The sequence below is a fragment of the Lepidothrix coronata genome, unplaced genomic scaffold (genome assembly GCF_001604755.1).
Source record: "Lepidothrix coronata isolate B3197 unplaced genomic scaffold, Lepidothrix_coronata-1.0 Scaffold43, whole genome shotgun sequence".
NCBI lineage: Eukaryota > Metazoa > Chordata > Aves > Passeriformes > Pipridae > Lepidothrix > Lepidothrix coronata.
Window position 1 is genome coordinate 5,539,329 of NW_016690223.1, and position 25,853 is coordinate 5,565,181.

Below are 25,853 nucleotides of genomic sequence, written 5' to 3' on the forward strand. Positions count from 1 at the left end.
TTCTAAGGCTGCTTAAGGATAAGAATCTGGAATGATTGGAAACCTGACATCATCACTTAGAAAAACGCAAATTGATTTAGTTTAGCAATGAACTTTATTGTTTTTCACCTTACTTTGAATACTGTCTGCAGGAGGTACCACTGAAATAGCATACAGTAGCACAGTTTTGAACCAATACTGAAAACTTTATGCTGCAAACTTATAACTCACTGTTATACTGATGTCCCAACCAGAGTGATTTCATTCTCCTTCTGAAAGTGAAAACATATCACTCCTTCTAATCAAACTGTGAAGTCTTGCTCCCTTTTAAATAACTTTTGGTTATATACTGCTACAGTTTGCTGGATCATTAAAAATTGCACTCTACAATTTATTACAAACAATCAGGAGTACCACTTTTCTTACATGCTTATGATGTAAGGAAGGCCATTAGAAGAAGGGTATGTTGTTGTATAAGCTGATATCTGCTTTCCTTTGCTTAATTTCTGCCTTTTGCCACATCTGGATTTTTTTTGTTAGCATAAGATGTTTTGTCAATTTATATTGTCTAGATTTTGATGCAACATAATGTATTTAGAAATAAGCATTATATATGCAACCTGCTGTGAAGGTATATACAGAGTATGGCAGCAATGAACACCTATTCAGTGTCACTTGTTGACTTTAGTCCATGCTTTTGGTAAAGATAGTCCTTCAGAAATTTTTTGAGTGGTTTGTTTTGTCTTATTTAAACAAAAATTCTGGAAGACTAAATGGAAAATATCTTACTGAAATTAGAAAATATTTTTAAAATGCAGTCTACGTTTCTTCTGTATAAGAAAGCTCTTGACCGTGCCTGTATTATAAAGTATTAAAATCTGTTTCTCTAGAAAAATATGTCAGTTTCTCAATTCATAGCCTTGTGAATATCGAATATTTATTAATACTGTATTACTTGCTGCATAAATTATAATATTGAAAAATGAAATTGATATTTTAAATAAACATCAATGGTCAGTCAGCAAATTTGGAGAATCATAGGTTCAAAAAGGCCTCTAAGGTCATTGACTGCATGTGTTTCTTTGAAGATGCTTAATTACTTTTTTGTGTGACTTATTTCTAGCACTTACAAAACAAATGGTTCTTTTTGATACAAGTGCCACCAAGGAAGATTCTACCAATGTTGCTGTCAGTGAAATGAAGCTGCAAGCAGAAAGAGGAAAGCAGTAGAACATTTATGAAACCACACCAGTTTTCTCTGTGGTAAATTCCATTCCACTCTTTTATTGGTTTTGAAAAGTAATAATTCCATCTGCTATAGGAGTGATGCACTCTTAATGATTCATCAATTGCCAAACACTGAAATGAAAGAGCACCAAGAGTGATCCTGATGAAGTCTTGTGAAAATGTACGTGACTTGTACACCAAAGGCTTTCTGGGATTTTGCTATTCTCTTGTATTTATTTCTCCAATATTCCTAGACTAAATTTATTATATTCCTGAAATATTATGAAGTGAAATACCTGTGACATTAATCTTAGCTATGAGCTTATTTATCCCTATACAGGAATTGTTCTGACAGTTGGCTTTTTATTACATTTAATAACATTATTAATAATGAAAAAATATCCAGAAAATACCTATTATTATGAGAGTCATTATACAGTGTTGTACAGACACATTTGTGATTGTAGGTTCTTTGGTTTGCAAAAATCATTTAAGAAAGAAGTGATAACGCAAAATTTTCTCAAATTATTGAAAATTCACATCTTGGTTTCAGGTTCAGCATATATCTGTTATAAGCTGTCTAGAATTATTCTTCTGGCCAGAGCAGTTTTATCAGATGGCCTCTGGCAAGGCACTTTAAAGCATCTGAATCTCACCCTTCTGTATTAAGAGTGTGGAATGACACTGCTATGTGGCTGTGAAAATTTTAATATTAGGGTTTAATGATCGTTTATTTATTCTGTTTTATTCTCTATTAGAGATGTGGCATATTGATTGTAAAATGATATGGAAATATGATATTACACATTTTTATTTGTTCAGATATCTATATTCTAAACAAATTGGATATAATTTTGCATTACAGGAGTCTCAAATAGCATATCACAGAAGAATTTTCTGCTGTCAAAAGAAATGCAAGTGTTTCTGATGGTCCTTGTTTTATTCTCCTCTCGAATGCTTCTGGGTCAATCACTACTAATGTGCTTTAAAAGATTTGCCAAATCTGTCAGAGTACTGTAGCAACATTAATGCCATTGAAACCAGGTTTTTTTGTAGACTTCTTTCTATTTAGGAAGCCTATTTCTTCTCTGAGACAGTCATTTATTAGCACTGTAGGTGTCTCAGGCATAATTCACAGGTCACCATGTGCCACCTCAAGACAGGGCCTTATTTTTTCTTTTTTTTTTTTTTTTTAAATTTTCTAAGAAATGTTATGCAGTCACAGTGGGTTCTCTGGACAGTGCACTTACTTAACAATCACATTGTATTTGTCTTGTTTCAAACAGAATGTGCTGACAACATAAAAATGAAAATTCCAGACATGGAAATGAGAAAAAAATTGAGTTCATTCTCTTTTCATTTTCTATGCATTTAAGTTGCATAAAATTAAAAAAAAATCTGATTTGGTTAAAAAAGTTTTTCTTACCTTTTGTATGTGTATAATGCTGTGCACAGCAGCGCTGCCATTGGCTTTTTTCAGACTTCTGGCACATCTGTTTATTCAGAAGGTCAAGAAAGCAAAACAGGCACATCCATCTCTTCTGATCTCAACAAAAATGACAGGGACAAGAAAAAACCAACAAATTAACTTCTATTCTCTAGAAAGACCGTGGATGTTATGAAGTTTTTAGCTCAAGCCACAGTTACCTTAAACTAAACTTACTTTTAGTGGATCCAACATTTGTAATTTATTTTTTTAATTAGATAAGAGCGGAGCTGGAAATACAGTATTCAAAATATTTTATCTAGCTTTTCTGCTGAAACATTAAAAATTGCAAAATGATATGTCACCAGCTTGCAGACTTTATGGTACTCACAAATTATCACCAAAATATAGAAAGGTCACTTTAAAATATATTATGAAACAGTAAATCATGCTCTCAAAACACATTATGTTGTAATGGGGTCTGGTACGTGGATTGCTGATGGATAGATGTATGCTAAACCCATTTTACTGAAGTTCAAATGATTTTTGAGGTATAAGTGCCTTTTGGTAAATGAATTGGCCTTTAAGAATGGACCTTCTCAGCTGAGAAGTAATACACAGAAAAATATTGTCCTCTCTTTTTCCTAGGAAATTTGTAAAAATCTTCCACTTTTATGTTTTTATACATTTTTTCCTCACCTGTAACTTAGAAATCTGAAGTATGTTTTCTTAAAGCGGTATCACTACTGCTTTAGAGTGTTAGAAAACTAAGGATAAGCAATCTGATCTCCCTCACTATAACATCAAATGTTGAATTGATTTTTGTACTATGCAGGACAGAAATTACTGCTAGGTGAATAATTTTAGTGTTAAAACTTTAAATATGCTCAGTACTTAGTATATTTGCCATTGGCTGTGTGACTGGGTTTTCTGCGGAGTTTTATATCCTTTTGTAAAATTTTCTAGAAGAGCTGGAATAACAGAAGTCAAACCACACTAAAAAAAAAGAAAAAAAAAGGAATTTTTACTGACTAGACTTATGGACTCCAAAGCCAGGAAATTCTTTCTTAAATTTACCCTCTTGGCAATGCAGTCTAGATAGCATGTAATATGTCTATCTTCCACCTTTGATAGAGGTTCATATTACAAAGTGAATTTTGTTTCCTCTTTACTGAAGGCTAAAGTTCTATTCATGACATTATGTGAAACTGTCCCTTTGTGGTTTAAGAAATAATATTTTTTCCATATTGACCTGAAATAGTACTCTACTGACCAGTTTCAGTTTTTAAAGTAAAAAAACAGATAATTTTTAAATAAAACGTTTTGTATATTTCAGATCATAAAATTGCTGTCCCTTCTGGTACTCAGATATTTTCTACACTTTAATTACCTGTTCCTCTATTCTTGCCCAAAGTAGTGGTTTTCAATAATCAACAAATGTGGTATCATACAAAAAAAATGGTGGTTTGTTTCTCGGTTCTGTTCAGCATTTGGTAAATCAGGAACCTTTTTATGTATGTACTAAGTACATACAAATCTGACAAGCTAATATCAGGCATTCTTTTTTTTTTAATGCTGTCCTGAAATACAGTTTTTCATTATTGTGCTTTTAGAAATGCACTGGCCCTCTATTTCAGCATCAAATAATTGACACTTGAATAAGCTATAAATTTTATGCCATTCAGTTCCTTAATGTTTTACAGCAGACTTGAGAGTACTTCATTACTTTTGAGATTATATTTAGTTGATAGCCAAAATAATTTATTTTTTATTATGTAATTATGTCATCCTAAGAAGAAATGTCAAAATAAAAATAAAAATTAGTCCAGGATAAAAAATAAATTTTTACAGTGTTTTCTTACATTTACTTCTCAAATTTTTGATGGAAGCCAGTCTTCAGTGATGGTGAATGTACTCCTTGGATATTCAAAGCTCAGCCATGTTTTTATTAGCTTCTCCAACAAAGTAAATAAAGAAGATACATGAAAATCCCATACAACAAAGAAACTGCTGTTCTAAAATCAATTTTTGAGTTAAGAGATCTGCATATCAGTTGATCTCTGGCTTACAAGGCATAGTCTCTGCACTGCGTAGCACTGAATGTTTTTTCTTGAATGAAAATGCCAGTATTACCCTGGTATAATTTTTGTTGCTAAAAATGAGTAGTATGCAACCTGAATACATTATCATATCAACAACACTCAGAAAAATTTATTCATTGGTTTATGTGGGACTGCTTGTTACAGTCAAATTTTGCTATGACTACGTTAAAGCCATCATGTTTGTAGGATGTTAGTACCATATTCATCTCACTCTAAGCCCTGTCTTCACCCCACAGAAGCAATTGATACTGAAGTTAATGTGAGCTGCAGGCCAATATCTAGGGGTACAGCCTTGTCAAAAATGGATGTGCAGAAGGACATCACACAAATTCCTATGGTTTTGATCTAATTGTAGAATTTAGAAGCAGATGTAGAGGAAAAGTAGTAGCAGAAGGAGTGGAAAGCAGTTTGTGATTAAATTAAAATTTCAGAACACTTTTATTCTTAATGTGCCTTAATTTAAAAACTGCTTTAGAGCTAGTATTTACACCTGAATGAAAGTGATCCCTGAATAAGATTCCATCTTGGATATTTTTTACATGCTAAAATACTTTCTACTCTAGCACAACTCAACTCTTTACTGTAAGTATGTCTAGGCTGTTGGGAGTATGAACTTATTTGCTTTTCTATGTAAAGACCTAAATTGGAATTTAAATCTGAAGAAAATTTTAGTGCTGTATACAAGAGTACAGCAGAGCTGAATCCGATAAGCTAAGTCTTTCAAAAATCTCTAAACTAATGCCTCTGGGAATGTTGACAGCAAACTCGAAAGAGAATGCTGTGGTTAAAATCCAGCAACATCCAACATTTATCATTTATGCTAACAGCAAAAGCTCTCGTTTCTAAAGCTGAAATTGCACATCTGTCATTTCTCAATCTGAAATAATGAGATTTTGTTTTCTCTTGCCTTAATAATGCCAAAATCTATAATGTGAAAATACGCAGTGATGATATTTTTAAATTTCTAGTAATTTTATTTAGGAATCTAATAGCTGCTGTTTGGATCTAAATATTTTTGGAACAGGGTTGTTAACATTTTTGTTAAAGTATTACATTTAAATACAAGAACTGCATAAAGATATCTCTTTTAGGTTAGTTTTGCTATCTTTTTTTAGGGACATGGCTCCTTAATAGGTGTTTTGTTTGAAAAAGTACAACAGTTGTTCTAGAGTTGTCTGTTATTTTCATCTGTCTTCAGACCAGAGCTGTTTTGATCTTAGACTGATTTTCTCATCTGCCACCTACAGTGCACTACTGTGACAGAAGACATTCCACATTGACTTACAGAATTATTGTCGATAATTTTGGTAGTTGATATTCCTATGGAATTACATCAGTTTTGAAGGCAGTTGTTTCTTATAATATAATCTCTTTTCATATGAATTCTCCCACTCTTACTTCTTTACTAAAATAAAAGCTACTTAGTAGATGGACTAACATCAGGTCACATGCTGTCTAATGTTAAAGATTATCCCACAGGCCAAAGTAAATGTGTGCTACTACATTTGTCTAGATTTTCTGAATGGTACCATTTGATTCTACTATGATTTTGTAGAAGGAAATGGTGAAGGATAGACTTTGCTGCAATAACCCTGAAATATTATTGATTCCGGGCAAAAAGTGAGACTAATTTAGGATGTCTGCCCAAGTGCTTGTATTACGAAGTATATTTCTTCAGTGTGTAAATATCAAATTGCCTTTATTGTAAACGGTTGCTGACATCTAAACTATTTCTGAAAAGTGATACTGAAATTTGCTAAAAATGATCACAAAGTATCATTCTGCAAACATGGATCTCTGTGTCACTCACATTGTTAAACAAGCATGGAACTGGGAGGGCAGCCTGATCTATGTTCTGGCATTAGGCTCTTCACAACAACCACCAGTGACACAGTTTTGTACTTAGTGCGGAAAATGATGAAGATGAGCTGTGTTTTACTGCTGGCCAAGAGAACCTAGAGAACAGTTTGCATCAGTGGCATGAGCTATTTTCTGTATGGAGCTCAATGAGTGCACCATTTTTACTGAGGCTTTCACTGCCAGGTACAGCACTAACAGCAGTTTCATTCAAACAGCTGCAACCATGAAGACATCATGTAGCTGGCAGAACTTTTGTTGCATGTTTTGACTAACAGAATGTCAACAAGTCCATCAGAAACCTTGGAGTTGTTTGTTTTGTCTTCACTGGACCAGTCTCCAGCACAGTCACAAAGCTATAAAATGCAGAAACCTTCATCAGTGTGGGCTACATCAGCAGGGAGGCTCACTAGCCATCGAAGGTGAATCCATTAGAACGTTGTTCATTGATTGATTAGAGATCTATAAATTAACAAAAAACTAATCCACAAAGTTTTTAAAAAGTGAGACAAATTATTCTTATTTAATAGACAAAAAAATCTCAGTGAAAATGGAAAAATGAAGTATCAAAGTCAAGGAACATTACTCCCTTTCTGTTTTTTCCAGAACGGGAGTAATTTCTTAAACTTCACTACAGTGGCAGCCTTTTATAGACTGAAATGAAGCTCCTGAATATTTTAATCAACAGACATCAATCACACTTCATGTCATCTCTTAATGTGTGAGACTTGCTCGCTTTGATTTAGACTTAACTATGTTCCATACTTAGGGAAATTCTGTTAAGTGTGCTGTGCACTGAATAGCAGAGTTGAAATAATTCCACTGGAGACAACTGATGTGCTACAGAAGGATTGCTGGCTGGTACAGTGTATTTTAACATATAGACCAAATGTTCGAATTTCAGCTGTGGTATTACATTACCAGAAGAAAGTGACAAATAGAAAAATATTTAGACTGTAGGTAGGAGTATCAACTGAGTGTATTACTGTGGTTTTGAAGGCTGAAATTTCTATTTGTGCTTATTAGCAAATGCTGATGTTCTTTTTTTTTTTTTTTTACCTCGGAGAGTGCATGAAGGAAACGTTATTCACTTTTGAGTTCTGGAACATGTTTTACCATTTTATGCTGCCAGTTTCTATTTAATTTGGGGTTAGCTAGAAAACCAACTGATTCTGATACTTCATTACAGTCACTCCTGATTAAGTTAGTTGATACATGAGTCATTTTCCTCCAGATCTTTTGTTTTCACTTTATTTGAATAAAATACAGTGGGTTTTGCATTTAGTATTCTAAAACTGGAGCAAAATTAGTCTTGTGAACTAGCATTTAGGTTGGGAAATTCTAGAACTGAGATTACCTGAGTGTCTCATACATGAGACACTGAACATATTGCATTATATTTCCCAGTCAAGTATTGCTACTGCAGTACAGTGTAAAGTGACCATAAGGAATCTGCAGAATTTCAACAAATTGTATGGATGCAAAATGTCTGTGTGCTGGTGTGAAGTCAGAAAGATTGGTTTAATACTTCTAAACCTTATTGTATTGGTTAATGTAATAGATATAGGCATAGTGGAATAAAATTCCTCAAAATTGAATTTTTTCTTGACATAAAGTCCTTGAAAGTTAAGCAAGGAGTGCAGCTCCTCATCCATGTTGAAGCTGACATTGCTGTAGTAACCAAGACTATTGCATTTTCCTTCAAACTTGATTTCTGAAATGTAAAGGTGTGTTCAGACTTTTAATAGCTATGTAGGCATCATGTACAGTCCTGTTTGCATAATTATGTCTCTTTCTTATAGATATAGACATGTATAAACATGTTCATACACTGTAAAATTTTACTGGTCAAAAAGAAAATTAATCCTTTTATGCTTGGAAATCCTGACTGCAGTAAAGCTAGCAAAAGCTCTGTCAAATATCAGTGGAGTTACAATTTCATGCTGAATTTTAGAAAAGGGGAGAGAAATATTTTCTCAGACTACTTTTCATTGCATTTTGAAGGTCTGCAAGTCTACAATATGTATTGGTCTCATGAGCAGCAAATACTTGCTGAAAAATCCATTGTCTTATAAAAATAATTTGATAGCAAACTGTAAACATTTGAAATAATTTGGCAGTATCTCATTTTTTTATTTTAGATTTTTTCCAAAGTCTGAGAAATGGGATTTTGAGTTCATTTACATTCTTTTATAAGTACTTCTAAATTACATCAATACAAGCTTATGAAATTTGTAAAATTCTGAAATATTACAGCTATTTGTTCCACTCTAGTGTGGGCTACTACAACTTTTTCAAAATAATGAAACTGTCTCCAAGGAAAGTTAAGGTGTACCAATTGTATTTCATACTCACGAATAAATGTTTTGTTTCATATCAGTTTTTCAACTGATCTAGTAATTCATTGAGTACCCAAAATGGGAATTTTTATGTGAGTAGGGAGAAACTAATTATATCTTACATCTAAATGCCAATGCTATTGATAGACTTTTTTGTAACAAAAGACTCACAAAATAAAACCACTTTTGACTTTTTTGTCCTAAGATATTTTTGTTCCAAGATAGATTCACAAGGTGTTTGCAGTCCATTTTTTCCCAAACTTGGGAAAACTTGGCTGCCTTGAGAACAATGTAGTGAATCAAAAAAATGTAGAATCATAGAATTATTTAGGTTGGAAAAGACCCTTGAGATCAAGTCCAACTGCTCAAACTACTGCTTGATTATTACTTCCTGTAAATCACATGGATGCATGTAAAACTAAGTCTGCAATTTGTATTTTCAGAACACCTCTTGCAGGTTTAGGAACAATGCATTGTAGAAGTGTGAAAGGAGGAGCGTGCTGCCATGTTGTTGTGACACACAAGTCCTTACCAACCTGTGAAGTCTGTGGTTACACACAAAGTGTGACTCATGTAGTATCAGAACACCAATTTTATTGTTGAGTTACTACATTGACTTCAGAATGCCTGTGCCTGCTTGATTTATACCAATATGAAGCCAGAATCAAATCTCGTGTATAAAGCCTAAGTACCAATCAGACTACTAAGTGCTGAGACCTTGTCAAGTGGTTACTATATAAAGTATATGAAAGCTGTCTTTTGTGCTGTGAGTATGTTGCTGCAAACAGAGAGGTTGGCACAGAATCTGCAGGTATGTTGAAGTTTAGTTAAGGCTCTACCAGGAAAATTCATGTTAATTTAATGTCAACATTTGTACCTACTTTCTGCAGTTAGACTGTAAAATGTTAGCCAATGAGGCAGTAACAAAAATATTAAACTACATTACTATTTTGCTGGCTTGGGACTTACTCCAAACTATTCCTGAAGGCAGGGTCACAAGTCTTTAATGCATCTCAGGAGATACTTAGTACCTTTGCAGGATCAAAGTTGCTAGCTGTACTTCTAATTTAAATAATAACATGAAAACTTGTAATTTTTGTAAGCTAACAAAATAAATTATTTTTCCAAGCAATGCATAGCATCTCTATTCATTTACGAAAGACTGCCAAACTTTTGTAAAGATCTGTTTTATGTAATTGATCTGTTTTGTTTTTGTGAAATACAGATGTGTGATGTGGATTTGTGTTGCCCAATTTTCTTTTTAACTTGCCTCTAGGAACAGTAATATGATCTTAGATTTTTTCTTTTGTTTTCTTTCTCTCTTCTACTATAATATTTGTTTAAAAACTAACATGTTAGTTTTATTACAAGAATCAGTAGTTTTCTTCAAAAGTACGTGTTTAAAACACTTATTTAGGTTAAAGATTTGTTTACCATTAAGGACCAAAAAATCTGGCAGCAGTATTATAGTGCTACAATAGCAGTGGGTCTTTACATTGGCCATGAATGACAGAGTGTTTCCAGAGGTGTCCTTAATTAGGGCAAGCTGTTGTGCCTATAGCCTCTTACAGAGTGTGAACAAGATTCATCTGACTGAATGTGAGTTTGGACAGAACACATGCCTCCATATAAATGAACCTGCCTTTTTAGCCAACAGGATCTGTGGCATCCTTCATCTCACCCCAAAGTAAACAGCCAGGGTTTGATCAAATTGCAATAGCAGAGTTATTTCTTTCACATATGCTCTGTCCTCTCTTTCAGCTGTGTTGCACAACACTGTTTCCCCCTTCTTAAATCTGCTATTCCAGAGGCTCTACCACCATTGCTGATGGTCTCAGCCTTGGCCAGCAGCGTGTCTGTCATGGAGCCAGCTGGTGTTAGCCCCATTGGACATGGGGAAAGCTTCTCTCAGCTTCTCACAGAAGCCACACCTGTAGCCCCCCACTACAAAAACCTTGCCATGCAAACCTAGTATAAGTCAGTATATTGGTTCTGGTTTTTACCTGGAAAACTAAGGTCAGTAAGGGTGAAAATACAGCTGATGCTGGACAGTGTCCTGTAGCTCTGTCAACAGAAACTGCAACGCACAAGCAGTGCATGAATAGGAGGAGTCACTGATGCCACAGAAATGGCCTCAGGACAAGTTTTACTGTGAATGTTTTATATTTTATTGGAGCAGATATTTTACAGAAATGTATTTTGAAAGCATTCTTGCCTTTAGCATAATGTTGTGGCCTAGTGCACTGTCACAAAGTAATGAAACAAGTCTTCAGTGCTTCTGAAGGAGGTACCAGCCTACAGCTGCTGATGGAGACTTTATTTGAGATGCATCCCCTGACAGCAGAGCCATTGTCATGGCAGACAAATAGACAGGGTCCTTTACAAGGGAAAACAAGTAGTTTATGCCAGTCTCCTTTTGAGTACCTTAAGAATGTGATCCTTAGGTGGAATTTAAAAAGCAGCACATACTACTGTTTGTAAAAGGCTGCCTGAAAACTACTGCTAGAAGCATCAATGATTCTACTGGACACAGGATGACTATGAGGACAATCAGTCAACATCTCTGATGTGCTTGGCTGTGTACCCCACTACAGCTCAAACAACATTTCTCAATGGGTAAGGAAAGTAGGTTGATATAAAGAATGGGCAAATTGGTTTCATGGGAAGTTTAGTTGTAGTCTCAGGAAAATGCATTTGTTGTTTCCTCAGATAGAAGGCCCAGCTGGCCCAAGGTCTGTAGTGTGGACCTTACCTTATGCTTGTTTTATAAGCCAGGAACCCATTGAACTATAAAGTGGTAGTTCTTCCTGGCCTGACCCTGTGTACCTCCTGGTGCCTCAAATTCAGAAAGGAACTAAACCAAGAGTATAAGGTTGGGCCTACAGAAGATTCCTGAAATCTGTGGAATAAGAACAATAGATAATGTTGAAAATTACAATTTAGATTTTATCTCAGGAGCTGAGAATTCTGAAACAGTCTGTTTACAGCAATGTGCAAGGCATAACCAATTTTGTCAGTTTTATATAGTAATTTTCAATAGTCAGTATTGTGATAACTTCCAATCAGGCAATTGTATATCTAATACTGAATCTAGCATAGACCTGCAACCAAAACCAGTGATAGAGTGCTGCTTATGATTTCCTTACAGTTCCTTGGAACAAACTGTACTATGAGATGATTCCAGAAATTCTCCCCACTTATGCCCTGCCTAGACAAGTAGTGCTATTTCTCTTAGTTTATTGTAAACTCCATTTCGTGGTAGAAATAGAATAAACTCAACCTTTAAGACATCCCCCTAATACATGCATAACAAAATTTACCAGCATAAGCCAAGTTAGAATAATATGTTTTTAGATTTTATAGCCAGGTTTTTGGTAATTTTTTCAGAGTTCCTGAGAGTTGGTCTCTTGGCATCCCTTCTTTTGATCTTACCCTCAGGGTACATGTAATTTCCCATTTCCCAAATCCTTTTGTCTTGTAATCCCCATGCAACGGGTCACATTTGCTTTATTTGTTTGAGACCGACAGGGACCTTTGGAAAAAGACAGGAAGATGTCTTCTCCCCAAGGAGGAACTGAATGTGCTTAGGCAGAGAAGCTTTCAGTATGAGGGATGGAGTGCTTGGAGAGGGAGAGCTCAGCTTTAGGTGAAAGTAGGACATTGCAGAGAGAAGGAGAGAACAAAATATACAGCCACGCCTGAGAGGTGATGGAAGTAATAATTCCTGGGGACCTGGGGGGCACTGTGCATCGTTTGCTGCATCTCAGAAGACTGTCATGTTGTTGGGCTGAGACCAAGCCTGAAAGAAAAGACTCATTTATGAGCAGGAAGAAATTTGTTTTGAGATGCTCTAAATCTTCCTGTTTTACTTAAACATTTGTTATGACTTGTTCCTGAGGCAGGGTAACTAAGGTTCTTGTTAATAGATCCCTTGGTGCACATTAGAACAAAACAACACAGGATGACCAGTGTATATGTATACATACAGCAGGTTTATTTTGGAACAATTTGGTTGCAATGGAAAGGAGATACGTAGCCATTTCTGTTACTATCTATAGTCATAAACAATATAAAAGTATAAATATATCACTTGAGAAAAAATATGAGGAAATAAAGAGAAAGAAAGGATAAGAGTAGATGGTGGAGAGGAAAGATATCACCACCTGTGAATCCACCAGCTAGAATTGATTGTTGCAGTTTAGATGTCCATTGGTTGAAGTGATAGTCACAGTCTTGATCTGTCAGGGGCTGGGGGAGCCTGTGAAAGAAAAAGTTCAATGGGTTCAAAGGTTCAATACATTCAGGTTCAAGTGGGAATGCCCAGGTACCTCTCCTGGTGGGGGATTTTTACACTGTCTGATCAAACACTGAGTCATGTGCAGTCCTCTGGTGGAAGGCCCCAGAAATGAGTCCAGGGACGCTTGAGGGGGTCTTTGATGGTTTGTGACCCTTCTAAGACGACCATGATTTCTTAGGCTTGTGTACCTAAGCCAGTTGTACCTTATCAGGAGGGATTAATAGCTACAGATTAAGGCCTACATGTGAATGTCCCAATATCTCCCCTGGGGAAGGGGGGGGGGAAGATTTACACCTGAGTCTTATTGTAAGGGAGGACATTGGCGTGATAAAAAACATTATCCCACCTCACAGGATCTGCTTCTCATTGGCCTTTTCCCTTATCTGGCTCAAAACCCAGCTTGTTGCTAAACAAAGCTGGGATTGTTGTCATCTTCTGGTGGTGGGTGTGTACTCCCTCTGCACCTGGGCTGTTCTTATGCACATCAGAGGTTTTGCCACCACACATCCAAAAACTCTCCTCTTCCTCTTCTGTGTGAGGGTGCAAACCTAACCTCAGCAAAGCACTTGCTGCTTCTGCAAATGGCTAATTGAGTCATTAACTTTGAACATTTCAGTATCTCACAACATTTTAAGATTTCCCCTTTTTTTTTTGTAAGGAAAGGATAATTATTGTAACCTGTGTTCTGACGGAGCCTCTTTTTTCCTGCTTAAAATCTTTGTAGCCTTGGAGAGGGAATTTGCTCTAGGTTGATTGTTTACAGTGATCCACCTTCCATCCCTGGTTGACTCAAGGCCCCTTCATGGCGTGTCTTCAAGCTTTTTCTTTTCAAGAATTCTCTCTTTTCAGAGCAGATCAAATCCTGGAGCTGTGCTACTCATTACCCTTTACCTCCGGGTCTCCATAGAGCAGCCTGCTGCTCAGCAGGATTATTTACTTGCACCTGTCTTTCATTTGCTTGTTCCTGTTCGTTCTCTGCCAGCTATTCTAGTCTGTCCCCTAATTCTCCTTCGTGCTTCCTGTTTCATGGAATTCCTGAATCTGTGGTGATAGTCTTGTACTTAATAATAGGCTTGAGGTTTCTTTTTGCTTCCGTGAATTTGTGCTGATACTTTTTGAACTTGTATGAACTTCTAGAATCCGCAAGATTCTTTAGCAGAGTTCTGTGACTTAACCATGGAGTGTGGGTATAGTCAGCCTTCTAAATATGCCTCCTGCAAGTTTCTAACTCAAGTGACCTAATCCTTACTACAGTAAAAGATAATTCTGTCTCCTGAAGACCTTACTTTTATAATAAAAATGTACTCTTCTAAAAATAATGTAGAAAATCAAGATCCAAATTGTTTCTTTCCTGTTCAGTTTCTGCTGTGGCTACCTGATATGTTACAAGTGCTTCAGCAGCAAGGATCCCACCTGGATGGGATTCTTTTTAATAAGCAAGAAAGATGTGTTGGAGTTGTTAGCTACTGGAAAGAAGTTGGAGCTTTCTGTCTTTATTCTGTGGCACTTTGAAGACAACATGTAAAACAGATCATGTGACCTCTGATGGAGGGTCTGTCCCTTAGACACAGCCTCCTCTCAAGGGAACATCTTTTTTTCTGAGGAACCAGGGCTGTTCTGCTGAACAGATAAGATCAGCTAATCAAGTAAATGAGACTAGCTTATTTGGATGCTCAAAGGGAATGAATGGACAGAAGACACCTGGGGCCAAGCAAAACTGCTTTCTTCAAAGTGGGGTTTCTGAATGAAGTTGAAAAGAATAGATGTTCCCTGTTCCCTCAGTTAGCCTTGACAACTGCAACTGTCTTTTTATCTCACAGTAGAAGATTGCTGTTTCGTACTGGGTTGTTGTTTTATACTAGAATTCAAAACTCATGTACTCTTTTGTTGGATCTCAACAGACTGCTCTAACATAGGATCATTAGGAATCATAGAATCATTAAAGTTGGAAAAGATCTCCAAGATCTTCAAGTCCAACCTTGTTAAATCCTGTTAAGAATGTACCATGTTCCAAGATGTTTCTGCAGCCTCCTAGATAGTAAACATCATTTTTACTGTAATTTAAGACAGTTTTTATTTCCCTGCTGCTTTCAAAGCTGGGAACAGGTGCGTATTTACTGTATTGTCCAATAGCAAAGGCTCATCTAGCTGAGTACCCTGTCTCCAACATGGGTAAGGAATAAATTGCTAGACAAGAGTTAGGACAAGCATTTGGCCCTGCCTTCACGAACTATTCTCCCAGCTTCTGGTAAACTCTGTCTCAGAAATCTCCTAAACCAGAACTTGTATTTTTGTGTTCTGATTCTCTGGTTAGACATATATGGGGAATGAGTTGTTTTTTGCAGCTAGGGAGGAGACTTTTTCCCTATCAGATGCATGAAAGGAATTACCCTTTGTGAGATACTACAGAGTGCAGGCAAACCTAAAATATATCCACATTTTTTTTCAAGTATACACAAAATTTAATCTGCAAAATAGCAGCCACTGCTGCACAAAACATGGCTCCCATCTCTGCCTATCTGGAAGTGTTTTCATCCTTGTCTAATCCTGAAGGATCCATGTTTTTTCAAACTTAGCATTTCTGGGGAAGTCCATTGTTTTGTGGAATATAGGAGTGTTTTTCCCTAACAATTCCTCTGACCACTGGAGTCTTGACCTACTGCTAGCCGTGTCTGTGCTACAGGCAGTAAAGAGATTATTGCAGGGAGGGGCTGTTCTTCGCTGAAGTCAGTGCTGACAGCGGTATCCTCCGTGGTGCCAGAAGGACTGATGTGGGTAGCTCAACAGGGGTTGCTCTTCCATTTGTTTCAGTACCAAAACAATGTCACAGCAGGATGCTGGAAGCTATATGGGGGATGAGATGTAAAAGCCCTCTTTTCAATGCTCCATTACTCTGCTTAGTGTTTGCTTGCCTTCTCTATTGTGTATTTGATGAAGTTTTAATTATTATTTATTATGTTGTTAATGCTACATGCCGAATACTGTGGATGCAAGGAAGATGGTTGATAAATAAAATAATCATCATTATGCATGAGAATAATGGCCCCTTGCACAGTGAATGGCATCAGTGAGCTGGTACTTCTACAAAATGTTTTACTATTCATACTGTTGCTGTACCTTTTCTTCCTGTGTGCCAAGTCTGTAATTAAATCTGCCCTCTAGTTTCTCGTGATAGATAAAGAGTAATATCTACTTCGAATTTTCATCTAAATTTCCAGGTGTGTAAAGTGCCTTGGCCAAAGTAAAGCTGCAAACTTGTGGCTAAACCAAAAAGAATCCTTGTCCCAAGTCTCTTTTCTTTATCTGAAAGACTCTGCAGTAGTAGATTTAAGGTATTTATGGATAAAGATCTTTATCTGCACTAAAAATGACATTAAAGAATCTAACAAATTGCCTTTGGTAGTAGGCTAAGCAGAAAACAAAAGAGTGCAGTGGCGCTTTTTTTCATCAGAAAATGTAAGATACCATTCAACTCTCCAATTTTGAATTTTTTAAAGGGAATTGACAAGAGCCTTGGATTAAGTCTGTGTAATTAAGCAGCTGAGCGATGCACAGAAGAGAATTAGATATCAGTTAGGGGAATTGGGAGTAAATCAACTCAGGAAGACCTTGAAAGAAAAAGCACAAATCACAGAAGGAAAAGAAAACCACTTCAAAAGGCAGGAGTCTGTGACTGGTTACAGCTGTCAGGAAACATCAGTCCTGCTCCCAATCTTCTTTGCTGTTTAAGGAAAGGAAAGAAATCTGAAGAATTTAATTTTATTTATATAAAATAACATGCTAGGGAAGTTGACCATGCCAGGGCCTACTGTGTATCTATTATTTCACCTAATTTGCCTGCTGCCCTGGCTGAGAGCTCCTATACATGCCTGTCATGTGACCTGCAGTTCCCCAAGGCTTTGGGATTATTTGGTTTTGTGCCATAACACTCTGTTATTGTTGATTAATGTTGATTACTCTGTTACCTGATTAATGAATTGGAGGTTGAGTTGATTTAGTACTTCAGGTACTAGGATAAAATTAATGGTTGCAGTAACTTTTTCAGATTTTTTTCTCAGTAAAGATTTCCTTATTCTCCCTGTTGTCCTTGAAGAAAGGCAGAGTAGAACAGTAGGTTAATTTCAATATACCTATGTTTCATTAAACTCTGAAAACTCAGATGCAAGTCGGGGGGACAGAAGTTGGGTGTAAGTTATCCCTCCCAAAAAAGTCTCCAGGCAGTGTTAGAACAGGTACGTTAGCTGCAAAGACATGCAAAATTGCTTCTGAGTTTTGTTCACCTTCCAGCTAGGAAAATGTTCTTTCCCCCCTTAACAACAGAAGCAAAAAAACCCCCACAAACAAACAAACAAAAAAATCAAGGGAGCCATCAAGGTCTGCCCAAGTAAGAGCAAACACCTTTCTTATCCTCCTTGGTGCTGCCTGGCAGTAGTGAGACAGTAGTGAGTGTCCCACTGCCCTGGAGGGAGTTCAGAGCATAATCCACAGTACAGCCTGGGAACAGGAAGGGGACCTGGGGCGGCAGCTTGCCCCTGCTGCTATGCCAAAGTGCCACAGAGCACTACTGTGTTTGCTGTGCCCCCAGCTCAGAGAGGAAGTTTTGTTTCATCTGTTCTGGCAGCTTCACAATTTCCCTTCTAAGCCCCTGAAACTGAGCCGTGGTTGTGTCACATGAGATGCAAAGGGCAGGAAAAACTGGGTTGGGATCAACAGCACAAAAATCACAAGTGAAGCTAAAGCGCTACTGAGCTTTTAAATTACAAAATCATAAAGGTTGGGGAAAAAGCTACCCTTTGCATATATGGAGCAGATAAAAGTGAGAAATCAGGAAAGAAAAGCTTCTCTGAGAGCACCAAAACTGTGCCATTGGGATAGATTACCAAGAAACCCATCTGCATCTTCTTGGGCTAAATCTACTCTATGATGAGGGATGCAAGAACAAGAAGGTACCAAGCTACTGCCTCTGGAAAACAGCCTTTTCTAACCCTTTCCATCCTTTCCTCTCTCTGTTGATGAAAGGAAAAGACAACAGAGTGTAAAGTTCATTGTGATGGAAACCAATAAACTGACTACATATATATAGATAGATACCTATATATATTTATTAATGACTCAGACTCTATTTTGAGTTTTCAAGGATATGGATTGTAGAGACTTGGGTTACTGACAGCACAATATTAATATGTTCTAAATCCTAGGTTTGTCATACAGATTTAGGACATCTAGTGAATGGAAATCACACTAACTAAACAAACCCAAATAATCCCAGGAGTTCATGTAGGAGGATGTCTCATCTTCTGATATTTTGAACTTTGGGTGATCGTTTCCTTTTATGCTAGTCTCCAAAGGTCTGCAGTTCAAAGGCAAAAAAACTCGCTGAGCATATGTGCTTCAATAACACTGTGTACTGTTTATTCTATTAGTCACGGTGATCAAGGCACTTGTATCATTCTTTGTATCTGACTTCGACACTTGGATGTCTATTGTTGGATTGGATGATAGTTACAAAAGGCTATTGCTTCAGTCATTGCTGAAACACTGGAATGAAGCCTGAGCCTCTTGGACATTTTAAGTAGCTGGTTTATTTGTCTTTCCAAAGCAATTTATCTAAATAGGCCAACACAATCAAATTACATGGGATTCTAAATACATTCCACTGCCCAGTCTGACATCTTAATTAGAACTTTTAAAAAATAATGATTACTGCTTGGCTCCCAAAATTTCACTAACCTTTCTTAAGAATTGGCCAGTGAATATCACTCACAGCCACACAAAGCTATTTGTTTTTTAAAGTTGATCAGACTTTCCACTGGCACATTATCCTGGAAAAAAAAAAAAGAAGAAGAAGCTTTGAGGAGAAATACAATTTCTGCTGGTTCAAAAACACAAAAGCAGAGAATGACTGGTAGTTCAAGTTGAGATCTTTATCTTACATAAAAGCTTTTTTCTCCACCTTTGTCTAAAATACTGCCTTATAAAAACATTTATTTTCTAACATAGTGTAACGTAGTTGTGTTGCACAATATTGTGAATTATTTAAAATACCACAATGATTGCAATGGCTTTTCTATGCTGCTTCCAAATTTTTTTGCTGCAGGGACTGTGTAAGCAGAGCTATTGCTGTTAAGTGTCACTTTGACTTTTTCTGTATTCATTTATAAATTGCCTCATGTGCCTCAAAGTGGGCTATCATCTGTGAATGAAGGATAAACATCTAATCAGATAGAGAAGACTTTGAGGTGCAAAAGAAAGACAAACAGCATCAGAGCTCAATAGGGATTTAATAAGATGTTAACTAGCATTACTACCTCCCTTAGTTGTCTATGGATTGTTAAAGTGAAATAAGTTTTAGGCAGTTTACAAACCTCTCAGATGCACAGACAACTCATTTACGCTGATCTTTTAAAACAAAAACAAACAAACCAGAATTCGGTTTTCAGAACTGCAAATGGTTCTTTTAGTATTTTGCTCCAGATGTGTTTCTTTCAGTCTAGATACTGAGCTTAAAGATTGATAGTTTCTCTTTAGATTGTTATACCTGACTACAACTTATATCAAAACTCCACTACTCAAAGTGAGTACAATTTTCTAGAGATTAAAATTTGCTAAATATTAGTTCAGTGGTCAGCTTTGATACATAAGAACAAGGCTTCATTCAGTGGAAATTAAATTAGAAGTTTCACTCCAGCATGCCAAATGCACAGCAGTCCCTCAGAGACACCAGCAGCAAGAACTGGGGCTTGAGACATCTTCAAACCATATCCATGACCACTTTCATTCTAGGTGACCAAAATGAAAGTCTGACATCGAATCCTATAAAAAGCAGACAGGTGAGATATGGGAGTTTCAGAACCAACTGCTTTGATCTACAGATCCTCTTGTATTGTTTGCTAATATAGACATAACCTTTGTGACTTTGGGAATTTCAGCTACTTCTTCATTTACAGTAGTTGGCAATACTTACTGTTTTCTTGAATATCACTTTAACCTTCATAGATACGTGGTACTGTTTGATTGCAAACTACCTGAATGAAAATAGCTGGACAAACACATCATGCAGTGAGTAAGCAACTGGCACAAGGGTCGAGCACAGAGAGTAATAGTCAATGGGGTAATGTCAGACTGGCGCCCTGTCAATAGTGGAGTTCTGTAGGGCACCATCTTAGGCCCTGTGCCCTTCAACATCTTCATAAATGACTTGGACGCAGGACTTATAAGGATACTAAGCAACTTTGCAGATGATACAAAATTGCAATGACCTGTCAACTCCCTGGAAGGCAGAGAGGCCCTGAAGAGAGACCTCAACAAATTAGAGGGCTGGGCAGTCACCACCTATATGAAGTTTAACAAGGGAAAGTGTGGGATTCTGCACCTGGGATGGGGCAACCCTGGATGTTCATACAGACTGGAGAATGAGATGTTGGAAAGCAGTGCCACAGAAAAAGACCTGGGGATCCTGGTTGGTGGCAAGTTGAATATGAGTCAGCAGTGCCCTGGCAGCCAGGAGGACCAACTGTGTCCTGGGGGGCATCAGGCAAAGCATCACCAGCTGATCAAGAGAGGGGATTGTCCTGCTCTGCTCTGCATCAGGGCAGCCTCACCTTGAATATTGTGGCAGTTTTGGACACCACAATATAAGAAAGATATAAAGCTACTGGAGAGTGTCCAAAGGAGGGCAATGAAATGGTGAAGGGCCTTGAGGGGAAGCCGTATGAGGAGCGGCTGAGGTCACTTGGTCTGTTCAGCTGGAGAAGGGAAGACTGAGGGGAGACCTTACCGCACTCTGTAACTTCCTTGTGAGGAGAAGAGGAGGGGCAGGCACTGATCTCTTTGGTGAGCTGAGAGTGGACCTGAGAAAATGGCCTGAAATTGTGTCAGGAGCAGTTTAGGCTGGATTTCAGGAAAAGGTTCTTCACCCAGAGGGTGGTTGGGCACAGGCTCCCCAGGGAAGTGGTCACAGCACCAAGCCTGGCAGAGTTCAAGAAGCATTGAACAATGTTCTCGGACACATGATGTAACTCTTGAGGATGTCCTGTGCAAGGCCAAGAGTTGGACTTGATGATCCTTGTGCATCCCTTCCAACTCAGAATATTCTGCGATTCTTTTATTCTGTGAAAATAATGAGCATCAGAAGTCTGATGCTGTGTGTATAGAGACCATAATACAAATCAGTTACTGTAGTCCTTATCTCCTTGTTGTAATTCTGTGATCATACTTCTTTTATTGCACTGAAGACTCATATTGTGTTTCTATTATCACAGCTAGAGTTATATTCAGTATTTTCCACTACATTTTCAGATTATTTTACAGCCTCACTGGTTTGGGCTGGAACAGGTTCTTATCCTGCTGTATTCGATACAGTTAGTCTTATCTCCTTTTCTGTGTCTGTATGGATAGAGTTGAGGGCTGGGGTCAAACCCAAGGGAATCTGCCATCCTGAAGCCATTGTTATTCAAGCATGAGCAAATACTGGCAATTGGAAGGATGGATGGATGGATGGATGGATGGATGGAGGGATGGAGGGATGGAGGGATGGATGGATGGAAGTCCAACAAACACAATACAGCCATCAAACAGTGAGGAATGCATATAGGAACCTTCATGAAACAGAACAGAAAGAATTAGAAGAATCAGAGACTTGTGAGCTGCAGAATATTGAAGAGATGGCTGCAAAATGCTGGTTGAGGAGACAATGAAATAAAAATTCATTAAATGCAGAGTGAGAAAATGATGCTAAATGATTCAAGACAGAGAATGTGTGAGGACAGAAATTCAGCTTGATCACCTAAGAATGTCTGCTCTGCATACGTGCATCAGCTTGTATTTGTGCAGTAGATCCAGTAGCTGTGCTGCTTGCTAAGGAAATTGTAGCCAGTTGGCAGGTCCAGGAGATAGAGAAATAAAAATTATATCAAAGTGAGAAGTCTTTGCTAATGCCAAGAAAAATATGTGAGACAACAGGTAAAAAAAGCTTCACATTATCAGTGATGGAAGAAGGGAGTAAGAGTAACAGAGCTAAAAAAAATACCAGGGAAAATTGAAGTTGGATAAAATGCAGAGAAAAGGGAGAGGTTTAAGATCTAATGTAGTATATGAATCAATATCACATTATCTCAGTCAGAAAACAAACAGAGCATGCTGAAATCACTGAGATGACTTAAGGAAAAAATACTGATTTTATTAGGAAGAGGAAAAAGAAAAATTAGATTCTTATTTCTCTTCCTAAAATGGTGAAAGGACAAATATGCTGAGTATAAAGAAACACTACAAACATGATTTTGTTTATTGGCAAACAGGTAAGTGATAATGCAAGATTATGACTAATAGGTCAAAACAGTTCACAAGCTGTTTATGGAAAGCTTTGTGAGAAACAACAACTAGAGTTGTCCTGGAAATGAAAACTTAACTATTGTGCACACTAAAATACCTTCCTTCATGCTCCTGAAACAAACCAACATTCTTCAGGTATACTATAAATAAAAGAAAAAGACAATGCTTTGCTAGCCTGCATTACATGATTTTCAGTTTATCCAGGATATATAACCTGTCAGGATCTGTACTTCTACAGCAGGACTGCCTCCAAAGCAGGGTAACTCAAAGTTTCTCTTAGTTTCCTTTATGAGTAAATTAGCCTTGTCCACAGCTATTGAGTTGCAGGTAAAAGAAGAGTAACTTTTATTAATTGAATTTTTCATCTTCAATGGCAAATGTTAAAGAAGAAATGAAACTGTCAAAACCTTACTAACAATAGAAGTGTACTGATTTCAACAGCAGAGAATGTGAAAGAGAAGAGAACTGGATCTTTCCAAGCATTAAAGATTTTTTTTTAAAACATTTTCTTTGAGAATTCCAAATACCTTTGAAATTTTGTTAGCTTAATCTAACCAAGTAATGGATGCTTGCACAGGTACTGAACAAACACCATGCTGGAGATAACTGTACATTTCTTTACAACAGTAAACACAAATAGTTACCAAGCTGAGCAAATGTTTGTTTTCCAGTTGAATGAACAAAACCTGATGTGGTTAATCCAAACTGACCAGGCAGTGCTTGAATTTATACTTTCATATAACTTCTTTATTAAGGTGTTTCTATTAGCAAATATTTTAAATATCCACTAGTTTGTTTCTGAGATGCTGGATCATAATTGACCTTTGAAAAGAATGGAGAGAAGTCTAAGAAATCTAGGTAGGAAGCAGAACTTCCACTCTTTAACACAATTAGTTAGAAATGAGACATCACCTAACTTAATCCTCTGCAATCAAAAGGCAGGCAATACAGCAAGGCATCACAGTTCAGTTTCTGGATGTCATATATAGACCATGGGTGAAATCTTATCCTAGTAACAACATCTCAGCCTTGACCATATTGATCACCATAACTGGTCTACTCTGGCCTCAAATCGGGAGGCCTGGAGACACACCATCTATAACGCAGCTGTCTCCTTCGAGAACACACGCAGGATCACTCTCGAGGAGAAAAGGCAACGCAGAAAGAACCGTGTATTGCAGAATACACCATCTAAGGAGTCTTTCTGCTGTGCCTTTTGCAATCGGATATGTCTGTCACGTATTGGCCTCATAAGCCACCAGCGTGCCTGTAGCAAATGTGGATAGAGCCTTCCCAAATCTTCGTTCGCGAAGCCCAGCCACGATGATGATGATGATGAAAGTACATTCCAAAATTAAGATCAGTTTCAGGAAGGACAATCAACTAGGATCCTCTTTATCTTGACTATACCCCCTTTTCATATGCCTTGGAGGAGTCTTTCAATTTCTAGTCTTTTGATTCTTGTAAGTCAGTGATAATGGAACCCTGACAGTTCTCACAAGCAGGATCTAGTGCACAGGGTTCCATCTTTGATCATACAGGCTGGATTTTGGAACTCCCACCATAATAACATGAAATTAAATATTTCATGCTTCAACCTAGAAGCTATTGTCAAATTACAAGATTTCTGCTCTTGAAATTTTGGCTAGCTTAAAAACATCAGAATTCTTGACCGTGAAATATTCTTCAGTTTAGACATATCACAGTTCCAATTCTTGCAAATCACTCTATAATATTAATATACATATTGGGTTTATGTTTTTATAATTAAAGCCTATGAAAGAATTCACAGCTCCAAGCAACTAATATCTATAGTGGAGCGGATAATTCATTAGGCTGACTCAGTTTGCAGAATTGACGTAGTTGACTCTAGATGCCTTCACATAGAAGTAACAAAACTTTGTTATTTATAACTTGAGATATTCTGATTATTGTTATCAGTTCTGCTTTACATTTGTACTATAGTATAAATAAATAGCAGGGTTTTTTTGCATGATGGAATAGTTTTGAGAAGGACCCTGAAGGTGATTGAAAAAATTGCTACATATGGTTTAAATCAGAAGCAGCCATCTGAAGGGAGAAGTAATAAGCAAATCAGCCAGCCAGCTAAACAACAGAATACAATTCCTGCTAAGTCTTTGGCATGGAAGTGCCCTCCCAGTGCCCCAAAGCATCTGGGAAATGAGTATGACATTCAAAGCCTGACAGATGGTGACAGCATCCTGCATGGACTCGGACCACGCCAACTGAGGATACCTGGTCTTTAATGGTCAGAATTGCACTTGAATGCAAAAAACTTTTCAATCATCTTAAAATTGAGACCATCTAGATGAATGCAATGTCTGGTAAATCTAGTTTTGCTGGTTTTGATGAGAAACAGAACAACGGGTTTGGTATTGGAACAGAACACTAGAGGGTTCAGAGTGAAAATTGAAAGTCTCTCTGTGAAGCTGAATTGTTTCCTGATCCATACTCTTCCTTAAATGATCTCAGGTTAGAAACCACGTGTTACTGAGATATTAACTCTTTCCCAGATAGATTTTTAATGAAGTTTTCTGCCAGTCCTATTCCTTGTGGAGAGCTTCCTTGGAGCAGGAAACAAATTTAAGTGGTGTTCTTAGAAGTTTGGCTCCCCAGAACACAGTCAAATAAAATAAACAATACATGTCTGCACTGAGCAGCCAAATAGCCTTTCAGATGGCTGGCACTTCCACAAGGTGGGTAGTCTAAGAGGCTTGTATCATCCCAGGGCTTGATCTGTGACAGGCAGGATACCCAAAACTGTTAATTCAGCTTAGGTCCACCCTTTACTAGAAGTTGGAGGAAAAATCAAGTAAATAGGTTTCTAAAATATGCCTGTGAGTTTTTATTTTGTGGGAGTGTTTTTTGAATTACGCAGAGGACTCATATGGCTCTCCACCTACTTCTACAAATAAAATACATTGCATCTACAAATGCTTGCTAAGAGGGGAAAGGATTAGAAAGCTGAGGAATTGAGGTGGATGGGGTTATGACTACTGGCTAGAGGATGGACAAACAAATGATTTTCAATACTGGAAGCTTGGCAAGAGAATATGCCCATCTGACCTCTCTTTTGTAAGCAGCAGGAGCTGTGAAGTCCTACCTCTCTCAGCAGTACATTTGATATGCTCTACTGTCATTCTATGTGTCATCTGAGAGGGAGGAATCCTGGGACTTCTAAATTTACCTGTGCCTTAGCATGTGATTCAGGAATAGAAGTTTTGCATTTATTGTCATGGAAATATATTAGATGTTCTGTTTATCTTTGTGAGCCA

General features: G+C 37.3%; 1 protein-coding gene across 6 annotated transcripts in view; it reads left to right on the top strand.

Moving 5' to 3' along the window:
• Positions 1-25,853, top strand: part of CEP128 (centrosomal protein 128) — a 180,884-nt gene that overhangs the window by 99,782 nt on the left and 55,249 nt on the right. For 5 of the 6 annotated variants that reach the window (XM_017813890.1, XM_017813892.1, XM_017813893.1 and 2 more), the window contains one exon: positions 1,103-8,864. In XM_017813890.1, coding sequence (XP_017669379.1) covers positions 1,103-1,209 — 107 coding nt within the window. In that variant the 3' untranslated portion in view covers positions 1,210-8,864. Of the gene's footprint in view, positions 1-1,102; positions 8,865-25,853 lie in introns of those variants that run through there. The other variant, XM_017813894.1, reaches the window with a different exon arrangement.